The sequence below is a fragment of the Rousettus aegyptiacus genome, unplaced genomic scaffold (genome assembly GCF_014176215.1).
Source record: "Rousettus aegyptiacus isolate mRouAeg1 unplaced genomic scaffold, mRouAeg1.p scaffold_m13_p_14, whole genome shotgun sequence".
In the NCBI taxonomy this organism is placed as follows: Eukaryota; Metazoa; Chordata; class Mammalia; order Chiroptera; family Pteropodidae; genus Rousettus; species Rousettus aegyptiacus.
The window spans coordinates 29,004,504-29,025,435 of NW_023416289.1; the positions used below are offsets into that span (position 1 = coordinate 29,004,504).

The 20,932-nt window shown below is 41.2% G+C and overlaps 2 protein-coding genes across 2 annotated transcripts in view; one reads left to right on the forward strand and one right to left on the reverse strand.

The window, feature by feature from the left end:
- Positions 1-821: 821 nt before the first annotated feature.
- MAP1LC3B (microtubule associated protein 1 light chain 3 beta) lies at positions 822-12,794 on the forward strand. Its single transcript, XM_016129445.2, has 4 exons — positions 822-985; positions 6,975-7,030; positions 10,034-10,140; positions 10,989-12,794. Exons 1-4 carry the CDS (start codon positions 946-948, stop codon positions 11,161-11,163), a joined length of 378 nt encoding a protein of 125 aa, XP_015984931.1. The 5' UTR covers positions 822-945; the 3' UTR covers positions 11,164-12,794.
- A 2,393-nt stretch (positions 12,795-15,187) lies between these two features.
- The window catches only part of ZCCHC14 (zinc finger CCHC-type containing 14), a 60,510-nt gene continuing 54,765 nt past the window's right edge, over positions 15,188-20,932 (reverse strand). The window contains exons 12-13 of the mRNA XM_016129444.2: positions 19,446-20,915; positions 15,188-18,223 (exon numbers count right to left, since the gene is read on the reverse strand). Of these exons, the coding sequence (XP_015984930.2) occupies positions 18,168-18,223; positions 19,446-20,915 (1,526 nt within the window). The 3' untranslated portion in view covers positions 15,188-18,167. The remainder of the gene's footprint in view (positions 18,224-19,445; positions 20,916-20,932) is intronic.

The window sequence follows — 20,932 nt, forward strand, 5'->3', positions numbered from 1 at the left end:
CCTTTTTACAAATGAGTCTGAGACTCAGAAAAATGGTTACTTATTCAAGGTTGCTCAGCTAGTTGGTGGTTGAAAGACTGAAGGGCATGAATATGCATAAGATTTAGTATTTCAGAGACTGGAAAATCCTAGTTAAATGAAATCAGCAGATTAATGTTGAGCAGGCCCACTACAGTCACATGCATAAGCCATAAACGCTCAAGGAGCCATCCAGAAGTCACCTAATGGCCGTAGAATCATGTCAAAAGTGGAATTCACCCAATATGAAAGCCTTAAGACAAAAACAATTATCCGTACTCTCTCCAAGGATACATTATATTAAACATAACCTGAAATAATACAGTTGAAGTCCTTTTCCTATTCGGACAGCATGTGACAAAAGTTAGCAGTAGAGATTCCTAAATTAAAACAAAAACAAAAAACAAACAAACAAAACAACAAAAACCTCAATATGTTTCATCTGAAGCTAACGAAAACAAACAAAAAGCTTACACCTGAGGAAAAACCAGCAGCTTCTAGAGAGGTGACTTTCGTGAGATAGGCACACAAAACTACTTCATTTTCAGAAAGAAAAATGACAAGGCACCAACACAGACTACTGGAAAACACAAGAGCAGCTGGCTCACAAGGGACAGACAGCACCACGCGACAGGGACCCTGGGGTTCGCACATGCGCACGGTGCTCTCCCCACTGCGCACGCGTCCCCCATCAAACTCCGCCTCCGGCGCTGCGTGTGGTCTCGCTTCCGCCACGCACGCCATGGCGGCGGCGCAGGCTCGCCCTTGGCCCCGCCTCCTGGGGCGGTGCGCTGATCACTTGACGCGGCTGTGGGCTGAAGAGACACAAGGGAAGTCGCTGTCGCCGGTGTTGGACTCACTGTCGCGGCCGCCGCCTGTAGCAGCCGGGACCCTCTGCCTCGCCGCCCCTTCCCCGTCTTCCGCGCCATGCCGTCGGAGAAGACCTTCAAGCAGCGCCGCACCTTCGGTGGGTGGCGCGGGCGGGCCAGGGCTGACGCCGGGGTGGCCGGGCCCAGAAGGACTGAGGGGCCGAGTTGACGGGGCCCAGGCGCCAGGCCTGGCTGAAGTTTGAGGGGCAGCGAGGATGAGGGACCGCGCGGCTGAGGGCTGGGGGACCGGGCCCGGGAGAGTTGAGGGCCGAAGGCTCAGGGCCGAGGGGCCGGCCCTGGGAGGGGTAGGCACTCGGGAGCCAAGGGGCCGGGCCTGGGAGAGTTGAGGGCTGAAGGCTTGGGGCTGAGGGGCCGGGTCTGGGAGGGCTGAAGGCCCGGGGGCTTAGGGACCGGGCCCCGGAGGGCTGAGGGGCCAAGGCCGCAGGGCCCAGGCGACTGCCCAGGCTGAGGGGTCGCGGGGCCGAGGGCTGAAGGTGAGGGGCCGGGGACTGGGCCAAGGGACCGTGGGACTGAGGACTGAGGTGGCGACTGACAGGCCCAGGGTTTCCGGGGAGGGCCGAGGACAGCGGGAGCTGAGAGCGGGGCCTGGGGTGCTCACACCTGGTCCCGCGAGGGCGCGTTCGCTCGTGCGGAGGTGCTGAATCACTTTTGGCCCCTAGTCAGCCCGGGGCGGGGGAGAGTTCCTCCAAAAAGCACAAACCCATGTTAAGAAGTGTCGGACTCATGGGGAGGCTGGCCCAGACGCTGGCCTGTGACAGGTCCTTTGAAGTGGTCGCTCTAGGATGCAAATGAATCATCTCCAGGTAAGTCTTCTTATCGCACTTAAAAACGTCGGTGCCTTAATTGAGAGGAGTTAACACTGGTGAGCCTCTGAATCCACACAGTTTCTGCACCAGTTGATGTAGACTGGGCTTGAATGGAACGTCTTGATCCTGCTGGTAGCAGGAGAGCTCGGGTGGGTGGCTTTTCCTCTTGGCTGGCCAGTACATCTTACTGTTACACTGGCACTAAATCATTTCTCTCCCACTTAGACTAAAAACCCAACTTAGGTTTGCTAGCATTTGGCTGAAACTGAAAGTAGCATTATCATAATATTTACTCCTCCACAAAAATGATGAGAAGGAAGTGATTAGTGTTCTTAAGCAAGAAAATTCTGCAATAACGATGTGGCCTCCGTGGATGTCTATTTGCAGGACTTGTTTATACCCTCTCTAGGAGTACAGGTAGAGTAGAGATGTGCGCAGGTTCCCTCCAGCGCAGTTTTTCCCGTGTTAATCTTTACAATCTTAAGCAGTGATACTTTTGTCTAGTTTCCTGGAGTCTAAAAAGAGGTGAGCATTCATTTGAGCGTGGATATGGTTTTTTAGATATCATCATTGACAAGTATTTGATTTCTTTGCCTGAGAAGGTTCAGTGAATGAAATTCACATTGGCCTGCTGAGCAGCTTATCTTTTCAGCCTCTTGAGGCAGTTTATTGGTTAACAAGATTTAGACATGTCTTTTTGTTAGAAATTTTCTCTTTAGTGACCTTAGTGAACTCTTAATATTGTTTAGCTTTTATGCAACCCTGAGGGCAGCATTTGAAGCAGATTTGCTGTATCTGGCTTCTGTTCTCACTGGCATTTGAAAGTTAACTGGGGACATTTGTGTGGGAAAGATGCCCATTTTCTCTTGACTAAAACTATAGTTACTTTCCTCTGCTTAAAGTATTTTTAAGTTATTCCGGAAAAATATGTTCTAATGAATTAGAAGGAATTCACCTGGATCCTGTGGCCCTGGAGATGAACAAGCAGGAATGCCCATTTTCCTCCCCCTTTTAGTGTATCATATATATATATATATAAGTGTATCTTACATATGTCTTATAAGATATATATATAGTGTATCTTACATATATCTTATAATCTTATAAGACATATATATAAGATATATGTAAGATACACTAAATCTTATATATATCATATATATTGTATCTGGGATTTCCTCTTAACTCCCCCCTCCTTTTACAGATCTCTTTAATAGAAATTTTGTAGAAAACTATCAGTTATCTTTTAATGGCTACTGCCTTTTCTTGCTCCTGTTTATCATAATAGCACTGACAAATTTTAGAGATTTGTAGCACAGTAAAAGAGGAAAATCAAGTCTCTGTCACAAACCTCTTTAAAGAACCTAGGACCAGCCCCAGTTAGCTTGAGCAGGCCTTCTTTCCAAGTGAGTAAATTTAGGTTAAATTGAATATAGCTCTGCTGATATCTTCTATAAGGACTGAGAGTTGAAATAAATGGATCTTAGGGCACACCCAAAACAATCCCTTCCTTTTGTAGCCAAAGAAACTGGGTGGGGCCCAGAGAGGTGAAGATTATGGTCCACCTAGTGGCAGAGTCTGGACTTGTACTTTTAACCTTCTGACTTGAATTCTTCCATTCTCTGGAAGGTAGCTGTCATTTCCACTACATGAAGTAAATCAACACTCTAAGTCAGAAGGCATTGTGTATCCTTGCAGATCTTTTAAAAAATATAACGAACTTCAAAAGTTGTATTGATCAATTTTAGATTCAGTTTTCTCAAACGTTCACTCCATTTTCTTCTTAGGTTGCCCAATTTATTTAATAACAGATCCAATTCCTAGACACTGTTCTGCTGAGATTCAATGGTAAACATATGTCTTAAGGTTCTCCATTAATAAGGAAAGGGTTTGCATGTCTCGAGGAAGTTCATATATTGGTCTAGAATAAATAGCTCCAACTACTCTAATAGGTAGACTGGTGAGATTTATACCAAAATCTAGGTAGCATCCCATGAACTTAGCAGGTCATCACTCACTGATGGATTGGATATTATATTTATGATTTGTAGGTAGATTGGGAAAAATATGCTTCTGTTTCACTCAGTGAAATAAATCCTGGAAAATGTATGTAAGTGAAGTTTTACTCTAAATGCCCCAGGGAATCTCAGAGCAACTTTGCAAATGATATGTTGGTAAACTAAGACACTTAAGACTCCTGTCCTCTATTTTTATCTGTTTGTAAAGCTTAAAGGATTCTTAGAGACAGGAGAAAAGAAATCTGGATAAGTATATTTTGATATGCATTTGGATCAGTATTTCCATTTTACAGCTTTCATTTTTTTACTAATCATCTTCTATATACAAGCCTGACCCCTGGGAGAATATAGAGATGACTAAAGCTGGGTCCCTGACTGCCAAAGGCAGTCTGTTGAGGAAGACAAATGATAAACAGATAATTACAGCATTAAGAAAATAATTGAGTTAAAAATTGCTCTTTTTATATGCCTTTGATCTGTGTTGTTGGTGGTGTGCGCCTATCAAATGTACTATTGGCCTCTTAAAATAACTGTCTACTCAAAAAGAATGAGGCATCAGCATATACCATATTTACTCAGTTACCTCAGGCTCACCACTGATTTTCATCGCATCTGGCCAAGACACTAAAGACATTCCTATGGGACGTGGTGCTACTCTTTTCATTTTAAGGAAGTCATTTATCCTTAATAAAAAGGATAAATGGGTGTTTTAGGGCCATATTTTGGAGATAAATCAAGATAAAACTTTTGACAGTGTAGTTTGACTTGGAAGCCTCATATTTAGAGCCTATTTCGTTTTTTTCCCTTTTCATTAACCAAAATAAATGTTAACATGTATAAAAAGAAATCTCTCTTCTGCTTAAATGTTCCCACTTATCTTTTAGATTTATTAGGGTAAGCTTTTAAATATAGAACATATTCCACAGTACATTAAAAAATTATCATTAATTCGCTAGAGTGAATTAAATTGTATTTCCCTTAGCCTCTGAAATAATCCGCCCTGACTAAATGGAGGTTTTTGTTGTAGAGAGCTAAGCCTAGATGGTAGAGCACTTTTTCTGAGGTAGGACAGTCATAGGGACAGGTCTTAGAGCAATGAAGAAGAATCAGCACGCTCAGAAATAGAGAAGGGTTCAAAAGATGATGTACAGGAAAATATCTTCCTTCTGTATGTCTCCTCTACTCAGTACTCTACTAAACACTGCTCACCCTCTGACATCAGACATGTGGGTTTTCCACACATCAAGCGATTTGTCTGGTTGTCCTACAATTTAACTCAATTCTGATACTATCTACCTGGTGATAGATAGCCTCAGATCCAACAGGTTAAGGACTCAGTCCCACAAAACTGCACTAACCCTTCAACCTCTGATTTCATGTGCAGGTTGTTACCTGTGCTTCTGACCAACTGGCTATAAATCAGAGGTTCTCACAAACCCCTCATGTTTGATTAAGGTGCTAAAATGACTCACAGAACTCAGAAAAACCGTTTACCTACTAAGTTACTGAATTATAACAAGGTATATTAAAGAATATAAATGAACAGGCCTATGAAGAAATACATAGGGTGAAGTCCTGAAGAGTCCCGAGCACAGGAGCTTCTGTCCCCATGATTAGTGTGTGCCACTTGGAAGCTCTCCAAACCTTGTCTTTTTGGGTATTTATGAAAGCTCCATTACATAGGCATGACTGATTAAAGCATTGGCCATTGGAGTAATTGTCCACCCCTCCAGCCCTCCTCCCCTCCTCCCCTCTTCCCCTCTTCCTCCCCATGGTGGTTGAGGTGGGGCTAAAAGTTCCAGCCCTCTAATGGTCCTTGGTTCCCCTGGCAACCCCACTCTTAGAGGCTGTCTCACAGTCACTCAATGTTAACTCAGGTGTGATTAAAAGGGGCTTGTTATAAATAACACATCTGTATCACTCATATCACTTAGAAAATTCCAAGGTTTTGGGGATCTCTGTGCCAGGGCCAAATATATATTTCTTGTTATAAATCACAGTATCATAGATGAAAACTGCTAAGTTAAATTTATTATTTACAAGAGCGCAATTTATCTTTCTCCTTATGCATTGAATAGGAATATACACTGTTAGAAATGCATGAATTGACAGTCTTTATAACAAATTTGTTTATATTTAGTAATTTATCTTAGAAGCTGATTTAGAAATATTGGGTGGGAAAATAGAAATAGAACTTATATGTTCATATTTTAATATGGGAAGTATTTTACTACTTTTTATGATGAATACTAAATGTTTTTTTAAGTCCAAACTAAATTGGTAATGATAAAATAAATTCATATTTATATAGGTCATAGCATCTTTTTTCTGGAGCTACCAGTATAATAAGCACTTTCTTAGGAAGTTTATTTGCAAACACCATGAGAATGAATCCTACCATAGTAAATCAAGGGGATTTTGTTAATTTTTTGTTGGAAGGTTTTAATTAATGCCATCTTAATTATAGTTTCACATATTACTTTATATATGACATGTTGCTCTAATTATATTGTCACTTTATTGAATTTGGACTTGGCTTGGTTTTCTCCTATATTCCCCAGAGACTCTAGTACAGTTGTTAAAAGTATAAATAAGTGATTATATTAAGGAGGAGCATAGAGACATTCTCAAAAAAAGTATTCAACAGTAGACTTTGTGCTTTAAACTTTTATTTTGGGCACCTGAGCAAAACTACTTAAAACTCAAATAAAGCATTCTTTTTTTCCATGTTCCTTTTTCTTAGGCAGTTTCTTTTAAGCATTATATCATTAAAAAGCTGGAAGTAATAAAATTGCTTCAAAGGACCTGTGGTTTATAATGGATTTGTATACCAACTTAAATTGTGAAAAATTCACAAAAAATTTATGGGCGGTAGGGGTCCTTGGAGGAGATTGGTAATTCCATGCAGTTAATCTGAGGATTACATATGACTGTGAACTTGGGGTCCCAAACCCTTACAACTAGGAATTCTGTATCCCTGGTTTTATGTCATACCACTTCATAGAACCATGTAATTGAATGTTAGTTTCCATGTAATTGCCTTTGACCTTACATACTAACCTTTGCCAGACATGAAGTGTTAGTGCTTGATTTCTCTCAGTTCTAGAAAATATGTGTTTGCTGCTTTGCACTGCCATAGCTAAGGATAGATGAATTCAGATATGGAAGTCACCAGCAAAAATGCAAGAAAGAAGCTGCATTTGGTCCCTTAATAATGCCTACACCTCTTCCTTTAATTGCAGAACAAAGAGTAGAAGATGTCCGACTTATCCGAGAGCAGCATCCAACCAAAATCCCGGTAGGTAGTCTCAGGTACCTATGTTTCAGTGGTTAATATATGTACAAAGAAGGGAGCACGGCTTAAGTACAACTTTAATACAACACTGCTGTAGGAATCCTTAGACATGCGATTCCTAGAAATTCATTTTCACATGAAATTGTGTCAGTTTCATGACGTGGAATTGAGACATCTTTTTCCTTGGCAAGGTGTGGCACGGTGTACCTGTAGGGGTGCAGAGCTTCGGGGAGAAGGGCCAGGCCTCCTGACTCCCAGCAAGTTGAGACATCTTAATAGAGTTTCTTGATTATATTTTGTGGCTGCCTAAGTCTGAGTTTGCTGCCTTAATGTTACCTTACAAATCAAATGTATTTGGGGGCACAGGGATAGAGGGACTACAACTTTTAGTAGTTAATCAATGGAAGGAAATATTTACTGTCTTCTAAAGAAAGCAGAGACTACTGCTGTGGGAAAATTAGTAGTTCTTGGGATTTAAACATGACTACACATTCCGGTCTGCCTGACTTTTGATGCCCCAGAGAAATCTCTTATATTTGTTTTCTTCACAAGAGATGAAGGAAAAACACTACTCTTTTTCTTATCATGTGTAAGGGCCTCAGATGTTTATTGCTATACCCAGCCAACAGCATCCTTTGCCCTAAATCTTTTGGTGGTGGACCTTAAATAGGTTTCTGCTGAGTCACTAACTAGGTCTTGAGAAATGGTCAAAAGGAACTTTTGGGTTAAATAGAGGCCACGTTAGGCCCTTGGTTCAAGGTTACTGAATGATCTTGGGCTAGTTACTAAAATTCTGAGAAGAGTTGCCACATTCTCATCTGTAAAGTGAAATGAAAAGAGAACCCAACCCCATCCATCTCATGTGGTTGCTGGAAAGATTTGCATAATTCTGGGTACATGGTTGTTACCTCCTACAAATTCTATAGACCACTTATAAAGAAACTCCACTGCTAAATTCTGTAGAAGCTGTCATGTTTGGCTTTCTGACTGGTCATCTCATACCAGTGAGGGGAAAGAAGATAAAAGATCTATGGGGTTGGGCTGTAAGGTGTACAGAAAACAATAAGATGGGTCTGCTCAGCAGTTTCACAACTGTAGAATTCTACAGTAAAAGATATTCCCTGTTTTCCTTGGACTGGTTTGAAATTTCATAATCTGTGTCACACTTGGGATCAGTATATGGCTTGGACGTGAGTGTTCTGGGAAATTTCCTTCATTTTAAAGTTTTTTTGTTTTGTTTTGTTTTTTCACTTTTGAGTACCTGCTGTCTTTTTGCTAGTGGGTACTAATCATTGGGAAAAAATAGCCAGCCTGACAGTCTGCCAAGATTTGCTCCACAGCTTCCATTTGAAATGTGAATATCTGTGTATGTTAAAAGTCATCTTTTTCTGCTAGTAGCTTCAGGGATTTATTTGCAGAAATCATACATTTATACTTCCAAATATGTGCTTGTGACACCATGAACAATTTGAGAAGCAGACTCCCACAGGCACTCACATGTCAAGAATAGGACCGATGGATGGATATATGAATTGACGGACAAGGCACAGGCAGCTCCCTGGCACTCCAGTCTCTTCTCCAATGGTGGCTTTTTCTTCTGTGCTCCTTTCCATAGCCCTTCCGTCTAAGTGAAAACATTTCAGAAGTCACTTTTCAGATCTAGCCAAATACCCTATCCCATTACTTGTACATCTTCTCTTCCAAATTAGAAGTTAAAGGAAAAATAAAGTAAGAACTGAAAAGTAAATCAGTTATTTATAGGTGATTGTCTTTTCATCGGGATCACTACCACATAGTAAGTAGGAGCAGCTAGAACAGCTCTTTGCAAAGCAGAACAGACTCAGCTACTGAGAGCAGAAAGTATCCATGGTCAACATTTTCCAGGCTGCTTGTATTCCTTTAATGGAAGGATTCTAGGGTCTTGATTTTTTTCTTCTCTTTTTCTACTTCTGCCTCTTCCTGGGCCAAGAATCTAAGATTTCTGTGTTGCCTCTGATTTCTGCTACCACTTAAACCCTGGCAAGTGTAGTCTACCCACTGATACTTCTTGTGGATGTAATGTTCTGAACATACCCCATGGTTAAGCTCTCCGTTTTAACCAGAAAGGTGATGACAGCTTTATTTGGCCTTACACATGTAGGCCTTGTAAAGATTTCCTCAGCTTCTTGTGATGGTACAACTTCTTGCTGTACATGGAGAAGGATGTCTGTGGTACTCAGTAAGTAGATGATAATGAGGCTCAAAAGCAATCACCAGTCTGTAGTTAGAGCTTTTATAGCAGCTTAGAACTAAAAAAAACATTTTTGTCTACAGAAAGGAAGCATGGCAAGGAGCCGATGGATTTATTTCAGTTCATAATGTGGAACTATTTTTGTTCTCTGTATAGTTCAAGGTATTTAACTTTAAAACTCTAAAGAAACAGCAAAAATGTTTTATCGAAATGAACCTTCGTCTTTCTGTATTAGATTTGTCTTCAGAACTAGCTAATCATTGTCTCTAATTGTCAAATATTTACTTAAAATTTTTTTCCATGTCAAATAGAGGAACATGTCTCTAGTGTAAAAAAATCATCCATTACCATAATTGAGATCTTACACTTTTATTAAGGCTCCTGCCATGTCACAGGAAATGGTGGTATTAAAAATGATAGAGATTCATATCTTTGCATTTTAAGCTGCTACCCAACCTCTCCTCTTGTAAGGCTTGGGATCTTTTTCTGATTAGTATATTTTCATGGTTCCAAATAACAAAATACATAGCAAAGTTTCTTTCGCCACCCTGCTTATCTCCCTGGTGGCAGCCACTTTGTCTTTTCTGTACCATATTTTGTAAGGGTAGAGTCTAAGCTAATAAATGATCATTCTTTACAGCAGAGGAATGAGGAAACTAACAAATGTGCTATTTTAAACCCCATTTGGCATGTGCCAGTTACAGCATAGGAAGCATTTTAACTATTTTTCATTGTTAGTGGCTATTTTAAAATCACTTTTCTGGCTGCTTTTCTAGGTGATAATAGAACGATACAAGGGTGAGAAGCAGCTTCCTGTCCTGGATAAAACCAAGTTCCTTGTACCTGATCACGTCAACATGAGTGAACTCATCAAGATAATTAGGTATTGTCACTTTTTTTCCCTCACTTTGGTTAACCTGTCATTCTTCTTCAGACTTATAGATAAATCTTTAGTTGTGATTAAAATCTGTGCAAGCTTAATAAAACTATAGGATGTTTCATTTCTGAGTTTTATATTTAATTGCTGGATTTCATGTTCATTCTGATTCATCACAGCATCTAGTGTAGATTTGTTCATTAATCAGAAGTTACAAGTTTGGCATGGCAAAATTAGAAAAAAAAAATGTAGGTGGGTATTTCCTTAGAGTAATGGTTAGCACGTCTGCTGTACAAGCAGAAAGTCCTGGGTTTAAGCCCTTGTGGAGCCACGACCCATGCCCCAGGTGCACCAGGGCCCAGGTGTGCCCCAAGCACTCATGGGAGGAGACACCCACCTTCAGAGATCCAGTTCTTAAGGGGAGACAGCAACGTCCATAGATCAGGGGTGGTGGAAGTGGGGTGGCAGGTAATTTAAAAAAAAAAAAATGTAGGCTTGGTAGAATGGTAATAAATTGTATCAACCTAGATCTTAGTTTGTAAATTATGTTCTGAACTGTTTTTCTCACATTAGACACTAATGGTTCTTCAGACAGCATACTAGTTTAAAAATGACTTCAGGAAGGTAGTAAGAATAATCTATCAAGGATTATCGTTAATATTGATCATGAATATAATCATAGAAAATGTCCTATGCTTTGTGAGAAGAAATATTAGTCATCAGTAGACACTTTATTTTGCCAGAAGCAGTATTTACAAAATCTTTATACTTTTAAATTGATTACGGTGGGAGATTTTTACACATGCCCCCTACTTACTGATGTATCAATATTTCTTCATGTTTTCTTTCAATAGAAGGCGCCTACAGCTCAACGCTAATCAAGCCTTCTTCCTGTTAGTGAATGGACACAGCATGGTGAGCGTGTCCACGCCAATTTCGGAAGTGTATGAAAGTGAGAAGGATGAAGATGGATTCCTGTATATGGTATATGCCTCTCAGGAGACATTTGGAATGAAATTGTCGGTGTAAGACTAGAAAAATGCATCTGTTCTAGAATTTTTTAAACCCTTACCAAAGGGGAAAAAAGGGATGTTACCAACTGAGATTGATCAGTTCATCTAATCACAGATCATCAAAACAGTAGTGTTCCTGCCTAGGAGATTTAGGAAGTTTTTTTGTTTTCTTTTGTTTTTTTGTACTTCAAACAGAAAAGCTCCAAATGAGCACATTCAGCTTTGGAAAACTATATTATTTAACCTAGGCTGTCTTGTTTTCAAATTTAGAAGTTTAAAAATAAAATACTTTGCATTCTAAGTTACCAGTAAAATAGACCTTCAAGTTATTTTAATGCTCTTTTCACAATAGGAACTTGCAATTTGAGCATTCAGAGATGTTAAGTTTTTTCTCTAGGTTCACAGAACCTGCCAACTTTTTACAGAAGGATTTCTACGCAACTAGAGAAATCTCCTTTAGAGGATCTTTAAGCATAAGTTGTCAAGCATAGCTCCCTTCCAAAAGCATTTGCCATAATAATAGTTGGCAAAAAGCAGGGTAAATGGGAGTGTATAAGAAAACTCTGAACTGCTGTTCAAGGTTCCTGATTCCTAATACGTATAACCCAAATCAATGCTCTTACAGTGTTAGGGAGTTCTTATCTGGTTTGTCCTCTAGATAGTAACACACAGAAAAACACCACTGTTCAAGAGGAACCTTGAATAATTTATAATTTTGGTCTAGTTTCTTAAAATGCCCAGAGAAAAAAAGAGTGACATTTCTTGTTTTAGATATTCTCTATCTAAGAGCTCAGACTAGTGCCTGCTTTGGTAAATAAGCAGTTGTATCAGTTTCATTCTTTAGGACAGTGGTAGAAACTACAGAATCCTGAAACTAAAAAGCATTAAAATTCAGATGCATTTCCTCTTCCTTTTGGCTTAAAGCTGTAGATGACCCATGTTTTATGTTGTGTGGCTAATATGTTATTAAAAAGTTATATTTTTAAGAGTATTTCAGTTATCACTATTAGGTCAAACCACCATCAAAATCTCCCCACTATAGGTGCATGTCAGTTGTGAAGAAAACATAGTAAAAGGAGACATTCTCTTGACAGATACTAATGTCAAAAGTTAAATATTTTCCAAGTCCAACTAGAATAAATAACCAATGCTTCTTACTACCAGCATGAGGTTCACTATATTTTCATGGAAGCATCACAGAAAGATCACAAACCACTTTAGATGACGTCGTGATTTGCCCTTGTATATTTAGATGTGTGGAATACCTGTATCAGATAGTGGAAGTTATTTACTGTAATGGAGCAATAAGGCAATATTACTGCGTTATGGGCCCTCGACTACCAACCTCCCATCACCTACCTACTCCTCCCGCTGCATGCATCTGTCCACATGGCTAACTTTTAATATGTATATTTTTACATTATGTATTCTTAATCAGCCTGTCTTGTTTAGATTGTATACGTCATATATGACATTCTTGTAACTACTGTGTGATAAAATTCCTATAAGAAATTCTGCTTTTTAAAAAAAAATACCATGCTGAGAGGGGTAACTTATATCCCACATTAGTGGGTGGTCACTCTGTTTATAGGATCTTTAAAACAAGTACATTTTTAAGGTGAATAAAGGCACAACTAAAAACCGTCATCAAAGCTCAATTTAATTGATCAGTAGTTGAGACTTGCAATCCCACATACTTGTCTGTACTCGCCAAAGCCAAGAAACTATTGCTCCCAACAAGGAATGTTCAAGCTGGTTTCACAGTGCGGGAGTGGGGGGGGAGGGGTGGGGAGTAGCTGGATGGAGGGACACCTGGTACCTTTAAAGGGCTGTCTTGACATGGGCCCCTTCCTCATCTTGGTTAAGGTTGGGCCACCTGGTCTTGTTCTTACAAAACTATATCTCTTGAAAACTTAGACATGCCAGGAAGTATGAGGGGAATGGATGTGAGACCTAGGTGTTTTGTGGGCATAAATACTTGAAAACCTGCTTTAAATGAACAACAAAGTAAAAGAAAGGAATTGAGAGTGTGTGTTGTGTGGTCAAGAAGGCATCACATGGCTTGCAGTACTTCAAATGACTGTACAGAGCTCCAGAAGGTGAAGATATAGTACAAGCCCCAGCCTAGTGATGCTATTCATTTGTAAAACTCTGGACTCAACTCAAATTGATGTAGAAACTGAAATGTTTTTTAAGAATACAGGGAGCAAAATGAAGTAATGCTCTGCGCGTTCCTGAGTTTGTCACAGATGTGCACTTGTCTTCCATCTTCAGGGGTCTGGCTTCTATGGTTCCTTCAAGACATCCCAAAAGTCCTGGAAGTAATCAAACAGTAAAGCCCGCCTTCTCAGGGACTGCTAGTGGGTACCAGGAGGGGCCAGCTGTGTCTCCTGATGTCATTTCCCTGACAAGAGCCCTGACCATACCTAGAACCATTGTTGTATGCATTCTTTTTCCTCTAGGTAACCACAGGCCTGAAAAGACCCAAAGGTCTTGGGGATCTCTATGGGGAAAAGGTACCAGGAATCTCCCTCTGCTGCCTGGCACTGCTTAGGACAACAATGCAGTCCTAGCCATGCTCATTATATTGCTGCTCTCCCAAATCTTAAAGAGGATGGAGCTTTAGATGCCATGACACATGCATGCCACATTCACTGCCCATTTGGAAACATTCAAGATGCTTAGATCTACTGACACCAGCCTTGATTGTTAATGGAACCTACCGCTGGAATATCTTTAAACCCCAAATCAAGAATTCACATTTCTGTTAATACCAAGGACATTTTTTAAAAATCTGGGACACTTGATAGGAAATTAAGGAGCAAGTATCCCTTCTGTAAAGCTGGGAAGAAGACAGGAATGACTTCTTAGTTTATACTAAAAATTGTGGTTTGTTTGAAAAGATGTGTGTTTCATATTTTGAGATGACCTAACAAAATGAAATGGCTTTTTTTTTTTTAATTTTTATTTTCCGTACATTAAATTTACTCATAAAAACATTCTAAAAATGTACAATTTTTCCTTTTTAACAAAGTATAATAAAACATAAAAACCCCAAAAACAGAATACTTGACATTTACAATTCAAAATCAAATTAGCAGAATATTAAATATTTACAAAACTATATCTTTTAAAAATATTTATAAAGTTACATGCATTTTTGTAGAATTGACATAAAAGAATGGCTCAAAAATGGGAGAATTTTCCTTCATTCCTAAAAAGAAAATATGTCCAATAGAAGCTGTGAAGATTCTTGAGTATACGAGGTCTTCAGTTTCAGTACCAAAGCCTTTGTCTTTGTGCGTGTAAGAACTGACGCATGTGAGGGGCTTGTTACGATACCCGGGACTGAGGACAGATGCTCCCCTCCCTCCATTAACAGTGTAGTAACATTGACCTTTGGCCTCAACCAACACAGTAATTTTGCGAATGTTGATTAGAGATACTCACTTGCAGAACCTTGGGACTTTTCAATAAATAATCAAACCTCTTCAGAACCCATGTCTTTACATGTCACCTGACTCATTCTTTGGGAGTCACCTGCACTTTGGAAAGGATGGGCGACAGCATCGAGTTCTACAGACCCATCTTCTGAGACTGGTGGTCGAGCTGAGCAGAGACACTGTTTCCCTTACAACCCTTAAGACTCTTATAACACCATTAGTTATCATTATGTAAAATTAGCAAGGCATCAGATAAACCACCACAGAAGCAGGAAGAGTGACAAAATGATAGGGAGTGAGGAGGGTGCAACCCAATTCCCATTTGGCAAGTGCTCACTAGAAACACTGGAGTGAGTGGACGACGAGTGCAAGCCTCGGTCAGCCTGTGTTCAAACAGGAAACACATTATAGCTGTGTGACATTAGGCAAAGTTACTACCACTGCTACTGCGCCTCCATACATAATGTGTAGTGTAAACTAACTATGTTGACTTCTTGTGATAAAGGACCTATAGAATTCTAAATAGTGTATTAAAATACTCAACCTACTAACTACTATATTAACAAGCTGACTCCTGTAATCTTTGAGAGATTATAGATGATGCTGGTTTTTTTTTTTTTAAATACCAATTACATATCTGCTTTCAAAAAAATAAATTTCTTTTTATTAGTAGTGCTAGCTCCCATTTCCTCAGTGCTCTTCAGCAATTAGGAGTTTGAATGTTTAAACACTTGCCAATTTTCAGTATTAATTACCATAAAATAAAATTTAGAAAATAAGGTAGAAAATCAAGTGTTTTGCTTTAAAAAAAAAAAAAAAGATTAAATAGTTGTTTATCCCAACACTGTATTCTACTTCAATCTGTACATTCTACTTTCCCCATTCTTGGAAATAAAAAATGGGGTTGGAAACTTTAATATGACAGACTACACAGAGCAAAGTGGCTGAGGCCACACCTACCTGGTTGCCACAGCATTTGGAAACAGCCTATAACTTCAGGAAAATGATTAGTTGAGAGGGTCAGTCTGATTTGCGTTTCTAACTAATGACATCTTCTGAGGAAATGCAAAATGCTTTTTAGCCTTACTGACTTTGGTTGCTTTTGGAGAGAAATTCATCAGAGATAATACTGCTAGCAAATATTCCCAAGTCCATGTATACAATTCACTTGGGAAGAGATCTCACAGATTGGCACGTTGTGTCCTGTGTATCTCATATTTACGTTTTACAATTCTCAACTTGGAGTGACTTCACTGGTGATGTCATACCACACTTGCACTTTCAAAGAAACTGGGAATTTTTCTAAGACCTTTGAAAACTGGAACACAGCTACACAATGTCTGAACTTATTTACCTCAATGTGAATGTTATACTTCAAATCGAAGTTTGTTTTAATTTTCTGCTGTATTTAATGCTAACCTCTAATATTTATCAAAATAATTAGAAGGGTAACAACAGACACTTTCATTCCTCGATAATGACCAATAAAACAAAAAACCTAAATATGATATTTTCTTATGAGACAGCTTTTAACGAGTTCACTGTGTTGAAATAGGATTTATTTAAAATATTTCTTTGTTTAAAAAAACCAAAAAATTTAAAAGTTTGGCTTTCAGCACATATCCAGGCCACTGTAAACGGCCTTCGGAAATATTAAAATCGTAAACATCAATGAACACTCTAAGTCTTCCTTTAACATAGTATGACAAGTTCCAGTCTAGTACTCTTTAAGGCAAAGTTATGTCAGTTCTCACTATTTTGACATTTTTGTAGTGTTTATAATTTGAGATCAATGTAACATTCCCCAAAAATGCCGTTGTAAGCATCACCATTGCTCAACTGTATGTAATACTGTGTACCAGGAAGAGAGAGAAGACTACAGAGGTCTGTCGAATCTGCATTGCATAGAAATAAAACTCTACTAAAATAAAACTCTAAAACTAAAAACCTTGTCATAAGAAAAAAAAAAAAACAACAACTCTCTAGTTTCCATAAAGCCAGGAAACTGATCTCAAAATTTGAAACCTTATATATCATAATGCCTCAAATTCTAGGGTATTTTTTTTGATTTACACCAATTTTGCCTGAGGCTGATTGTCCCATTTTAAGAATGATCTGAATGTGATTTTTTTTTTAAATAACTATTCAACTGGAAAAGTTCTGGGCAAAGCCTTACCAATCAATGTTTTAATACTGAAGCTTTAGCATTTAAAATAACATTACTTGAGCAGAAAATTCCCTTTAGCCTTAAGGATCTAAGTCCCTAAATTTCATACCAGAAAGCTCTCTCATTCCAATGGGGTGAAACAGAGCTATGTGCTGAGGACTTTATTTCCCACCTTGATAAAACCAGACTTCTGCAGATCTTGTTAGCTCTGTACTGTGGTCTCTTTCAGAGTCTTACCATTTTCTACCGTAGTTTTACAGGTAATTTTTAAAGGAACTATTAATACACAGCCTAATACAAAAGACGCTGACAAGAGAAAAGTTCAAAATTTTTGCTCATAAATTACAGGACTGTATTGTTGTTGTAACGTGTGTCTCAAGTGTGAATCTTAGCAGTTAAGCCTTGGGGTCCTTGGGAAGTCTGTGTGAAATTAAAAAAAAAAAAAAACTTGCAAACTTCACTAAGGATGGGTAGCATCCATCAGAACCAACTCACAAAAGCAGTGCTGTTACCATGTCTCTGCAAGAGTTCCTTCGCTGTGCAAGATGGCAAGACTCAAAGATATGGAAGGGCTGGGAAGGAAGAGGTTCTCAATGTTTTGACAACTAGGGATTCTCTGGGACTTGGACCCTTAGAAATTAAGTTGTTGCAAGTAACTATTTCTATATAATGTAGTTTAAATTTATTTGCAGGAAAAAAAATTAAAAACCTGAAACTGCTACAAGTGTTTTATGGGAGGGAAGTAAATACTAAAATCTCTGTTGTGTACGAAGTCATGTAGCCTGCTGGTGCCAACTCTTTAAAAATGGATTCTCTGAGTGTTTTGCAATGACTGGTCTCTAGGAGTTTTGTCTCCCAGAGCTGCAGAGACTGACATCGGTTTACATTCTTCTGTAGTGCAATCCTTAAAAAGCCCAGAAATTAGTGCCTAACCACTTCAGGAACAAAACAGAACAAAACAAAACAAAACAAAGGTGACATTTTCCCTCACCCAGGGGTGTCAAGAGTCCGACTGGTGGAACTCCACTTGGAGAACTCCAACCTTCAGTTCTCGATTCCGATCTCGCGTAGCTGCCCTGGAATTACATGTGAGCCTAGAAGGACCAATTACGGCAATGCTCTTCCGGAGACGGGAGGTCTCTGCATTGCAACCAAGAGTGGAGGTGGCCAATTTCACCCGCTCTGAAGATACCCACTAGGCAAGTCCTGACATCAAGCTCCAATCTAGAATTTTGGCAATAAAACTTGAGTTTGATGCATTCCTATGCTATGTTTCCTATCCAGTCTAGTAAAGTAAAGCACCTTTGGATTAAAAATATTAAGCTCAACAGCAACTAGACTTCTCAGTTTTGTATTTAATTTTCCTTATGTCTCCATGGCTTAATAGTGTTCTGTTGCCAGAGAAAAATATCAATCTGTGGAGTCCAGACTTTCTGCTGGAGGGGCATATTTCAACCTAAAAGTACCTAGAGAAAGGGAAAAAGAAAGGTCAAATTTGAATCACTGTAGAATTACCACAAACAACCGATTTGTCCAAAGTTATTTCCAGAGTCACTGGTCAAGATTTGGGTGCTAGAAATCTAGACCTGTTCTAACCACTGCCATCCCCCTTACCACCCCCGTAACTGGAGACTATTTTACTAGTTTATAAAATCAGACGAGGTGAAATGACTAAAGAGTTACCAAGCCATTCCTTTACTCTTAAGGGGCATTTTTTCTGGGACTCCGACAGCACACACTGGTGGGCTCTCCAGTGTGTGCACACTTCCCTGGGTCAGGAGCCACCGGCTCTGGGCTCGCTGCTTCAATAGACACAGCACCATCTCTAGCAACAAGAGTGGCCACAGCTCACAGCTGCCCCCACCTGTCGCAAGACCTTCTGAGTCCAAGTTGTCTTTAAAGCTCTCTAGGACTAAGAGGCAGAGGAAGGTCTGGGAATCACAGAGCAACCCTCGATTCTACAGAGATCAAGTGACTTTTCAAGGCTGCACAGTAAATAGTCACAGAGCTGGGTCCAATTTTCCCAATGCCCAGTTTAATCATCTTTCCAAAACCGTCAGCAAGAACAAACCCGCTGTAATGAGTACATGAGATATACACTTGAATTTGACTAAAGGAGACAAAAAAGAGCAGGTGGAAGAAAGGAACGGAAGAGGGAAGGAAGATGGTAGCGCACTAAGGATGACAACATGCACCCCCCTACACACCAAAAGCCATGGCCACTCTGGAGGGAGGAGAACAGGAGTGGGGACACTGAGTTCCATCTGTAGCATCTGAACTCGTGCTATGCCCTAGGCTTTCCATTAAAGGTTGGGGGGGTGGCATTAAATCACCCACACTTGCTCCCCAGTCACGGCAAGAAGTAACAGACCAAGGAGCCGCGGGCCAGACAGCCCCTCTCCACCACGAGTTCGTCACGTTCTAGAATGAGGAGCAGGCTGAAATCATGAAGACATTCTTAGAACCAAAGTAACCCTCCTTCTGGGGGGGCTTCACAGCCTACTAAGAATTTCATGCTTTTTCAAAGAGCATTTGAAAAACTACTTTTTGCTTTAAAAAGAAGAAAGTTTACTATTACTTTCATAAACAGCAAACTTCTGCCTGCACCTCTCCTCTGGGCAGAGCTGCACTGCTAGCCAGTGTAGCCGGTCTGCCTCCGGAGTCTCGTCGGCCACAGCCCGCCTTTACCTTGCCGATTGAAGTCCATGGACGGCTGCTTGCAGTCCTGAGCACGGTGACCGGTGGCCCCACAGTTGTAACACGAGAGATTGCCACTCTTTTTGTGACTGGAACCGTTGCTACTGCCCACCAAGCCCTGGGCCTGGTACACACCAGCCGCTCCTGCCATGAAGCTCTGCATGGGCGGGACGGCAAACGTGGACTGGCCGCCCAGCACGGGCTCGGCGGGCACGCTGCCGCCATATGGCGAGTGCACGACTGGGAAGGCGCTGCTGCCATACTGCTGAGTGCCCACGTAGCTGCTGCCGCACACGGGGCTGAAGGGCAGGAAGGGGAAAGGAAAGACAGACGGCCCCGAGAACGGGTGCTGGAAGTAGTTGGCATAGCTGACAGTCAGGCCACCAGAGCCACAGCTCCCGCTGCATCCACACGACGTGCACACGACACAGCCGGGTGGCGGGCCGGGTGAGGGCTGCTGGGGTGCTGGCGGCTGCTGATGGTGGTGGTGGTGGTGGTGGTTCTGAGCAGAGGCAGGAATGTTCCCAGGGGAGCTGCTGCCACCGCCACTGCCACTGCTGCTGTAGAAACTGCTTTCAGGGACCGAGGAGAGCGCAGGGCTGGAGCTGGGGGCCGGGCAGCTGGGCACAGTGGCCATGTTTGGGAAGGAAGGAGAAGGGTGGCTACTGGAGGAGGCAGTGTTGCTGTTTGCACAGAAGCTGCCCTGCAGGGGGCCCACGGGCACACTGCTCATCGCAGAGAAGGCAGCTTTGGTGTTGGCTGTGTACAGAGCAGTCCGAGGGTTTATTATTGCAGGGGGCACACTGATCTGCACGTTGTTAGAACAGGAAGTCTGCCCAGAAATAGCAGAATCCGCAGGGACAGACGAAGACACCAGAAGTTTGATTGGTGGCCGGGCCACGTGGAAGACCGTGCTGGATGTCCCCACAGCAGCAGTGCTCGTCTCCACCACCAGCGCTGGCTGCTGGGCTGGCTTGATCACCCTGTCCAGCGTGGATGCATGGACAACTTTGGCGCGGGGACCAAAGGAGACGGTGGGTGACACCGAGCTGCTCTCAGCAAGTCCAGAGAGGACTTGCATGGGCTGATGTGGGGCAGACGTGGGTAACACATCCATCATGGCATTGCCAAAGCTCTTGTCCACTTTGATGCTGCTTCTTGGTCCAGAGACTTTATTCCTTTCTTCTAGAGACAGCAGTGAGTGCATAGAAGATGAGAGGAGTTTCATGTCTGTGCCTCCCCTTTCCGATTTGTGCACAGAATTCAGCATTCGAATGGGTGCAATGTGTGAGGCTGTGGTCATTATCTGTGGAGGCAGGGGGTGGTGGCCTGATGGATTGGAGCCGGCCTCATTCAGCACAGGGAGAACCTGGGCTGTGGGTCTGGCAGAACTTGAAGTGAAATGATTCAGTAGCATGACAGGCTTCTCCTTATCGGGGCCCTCTAAGTGCATCTCCACACCTAGACATGGAAAACAG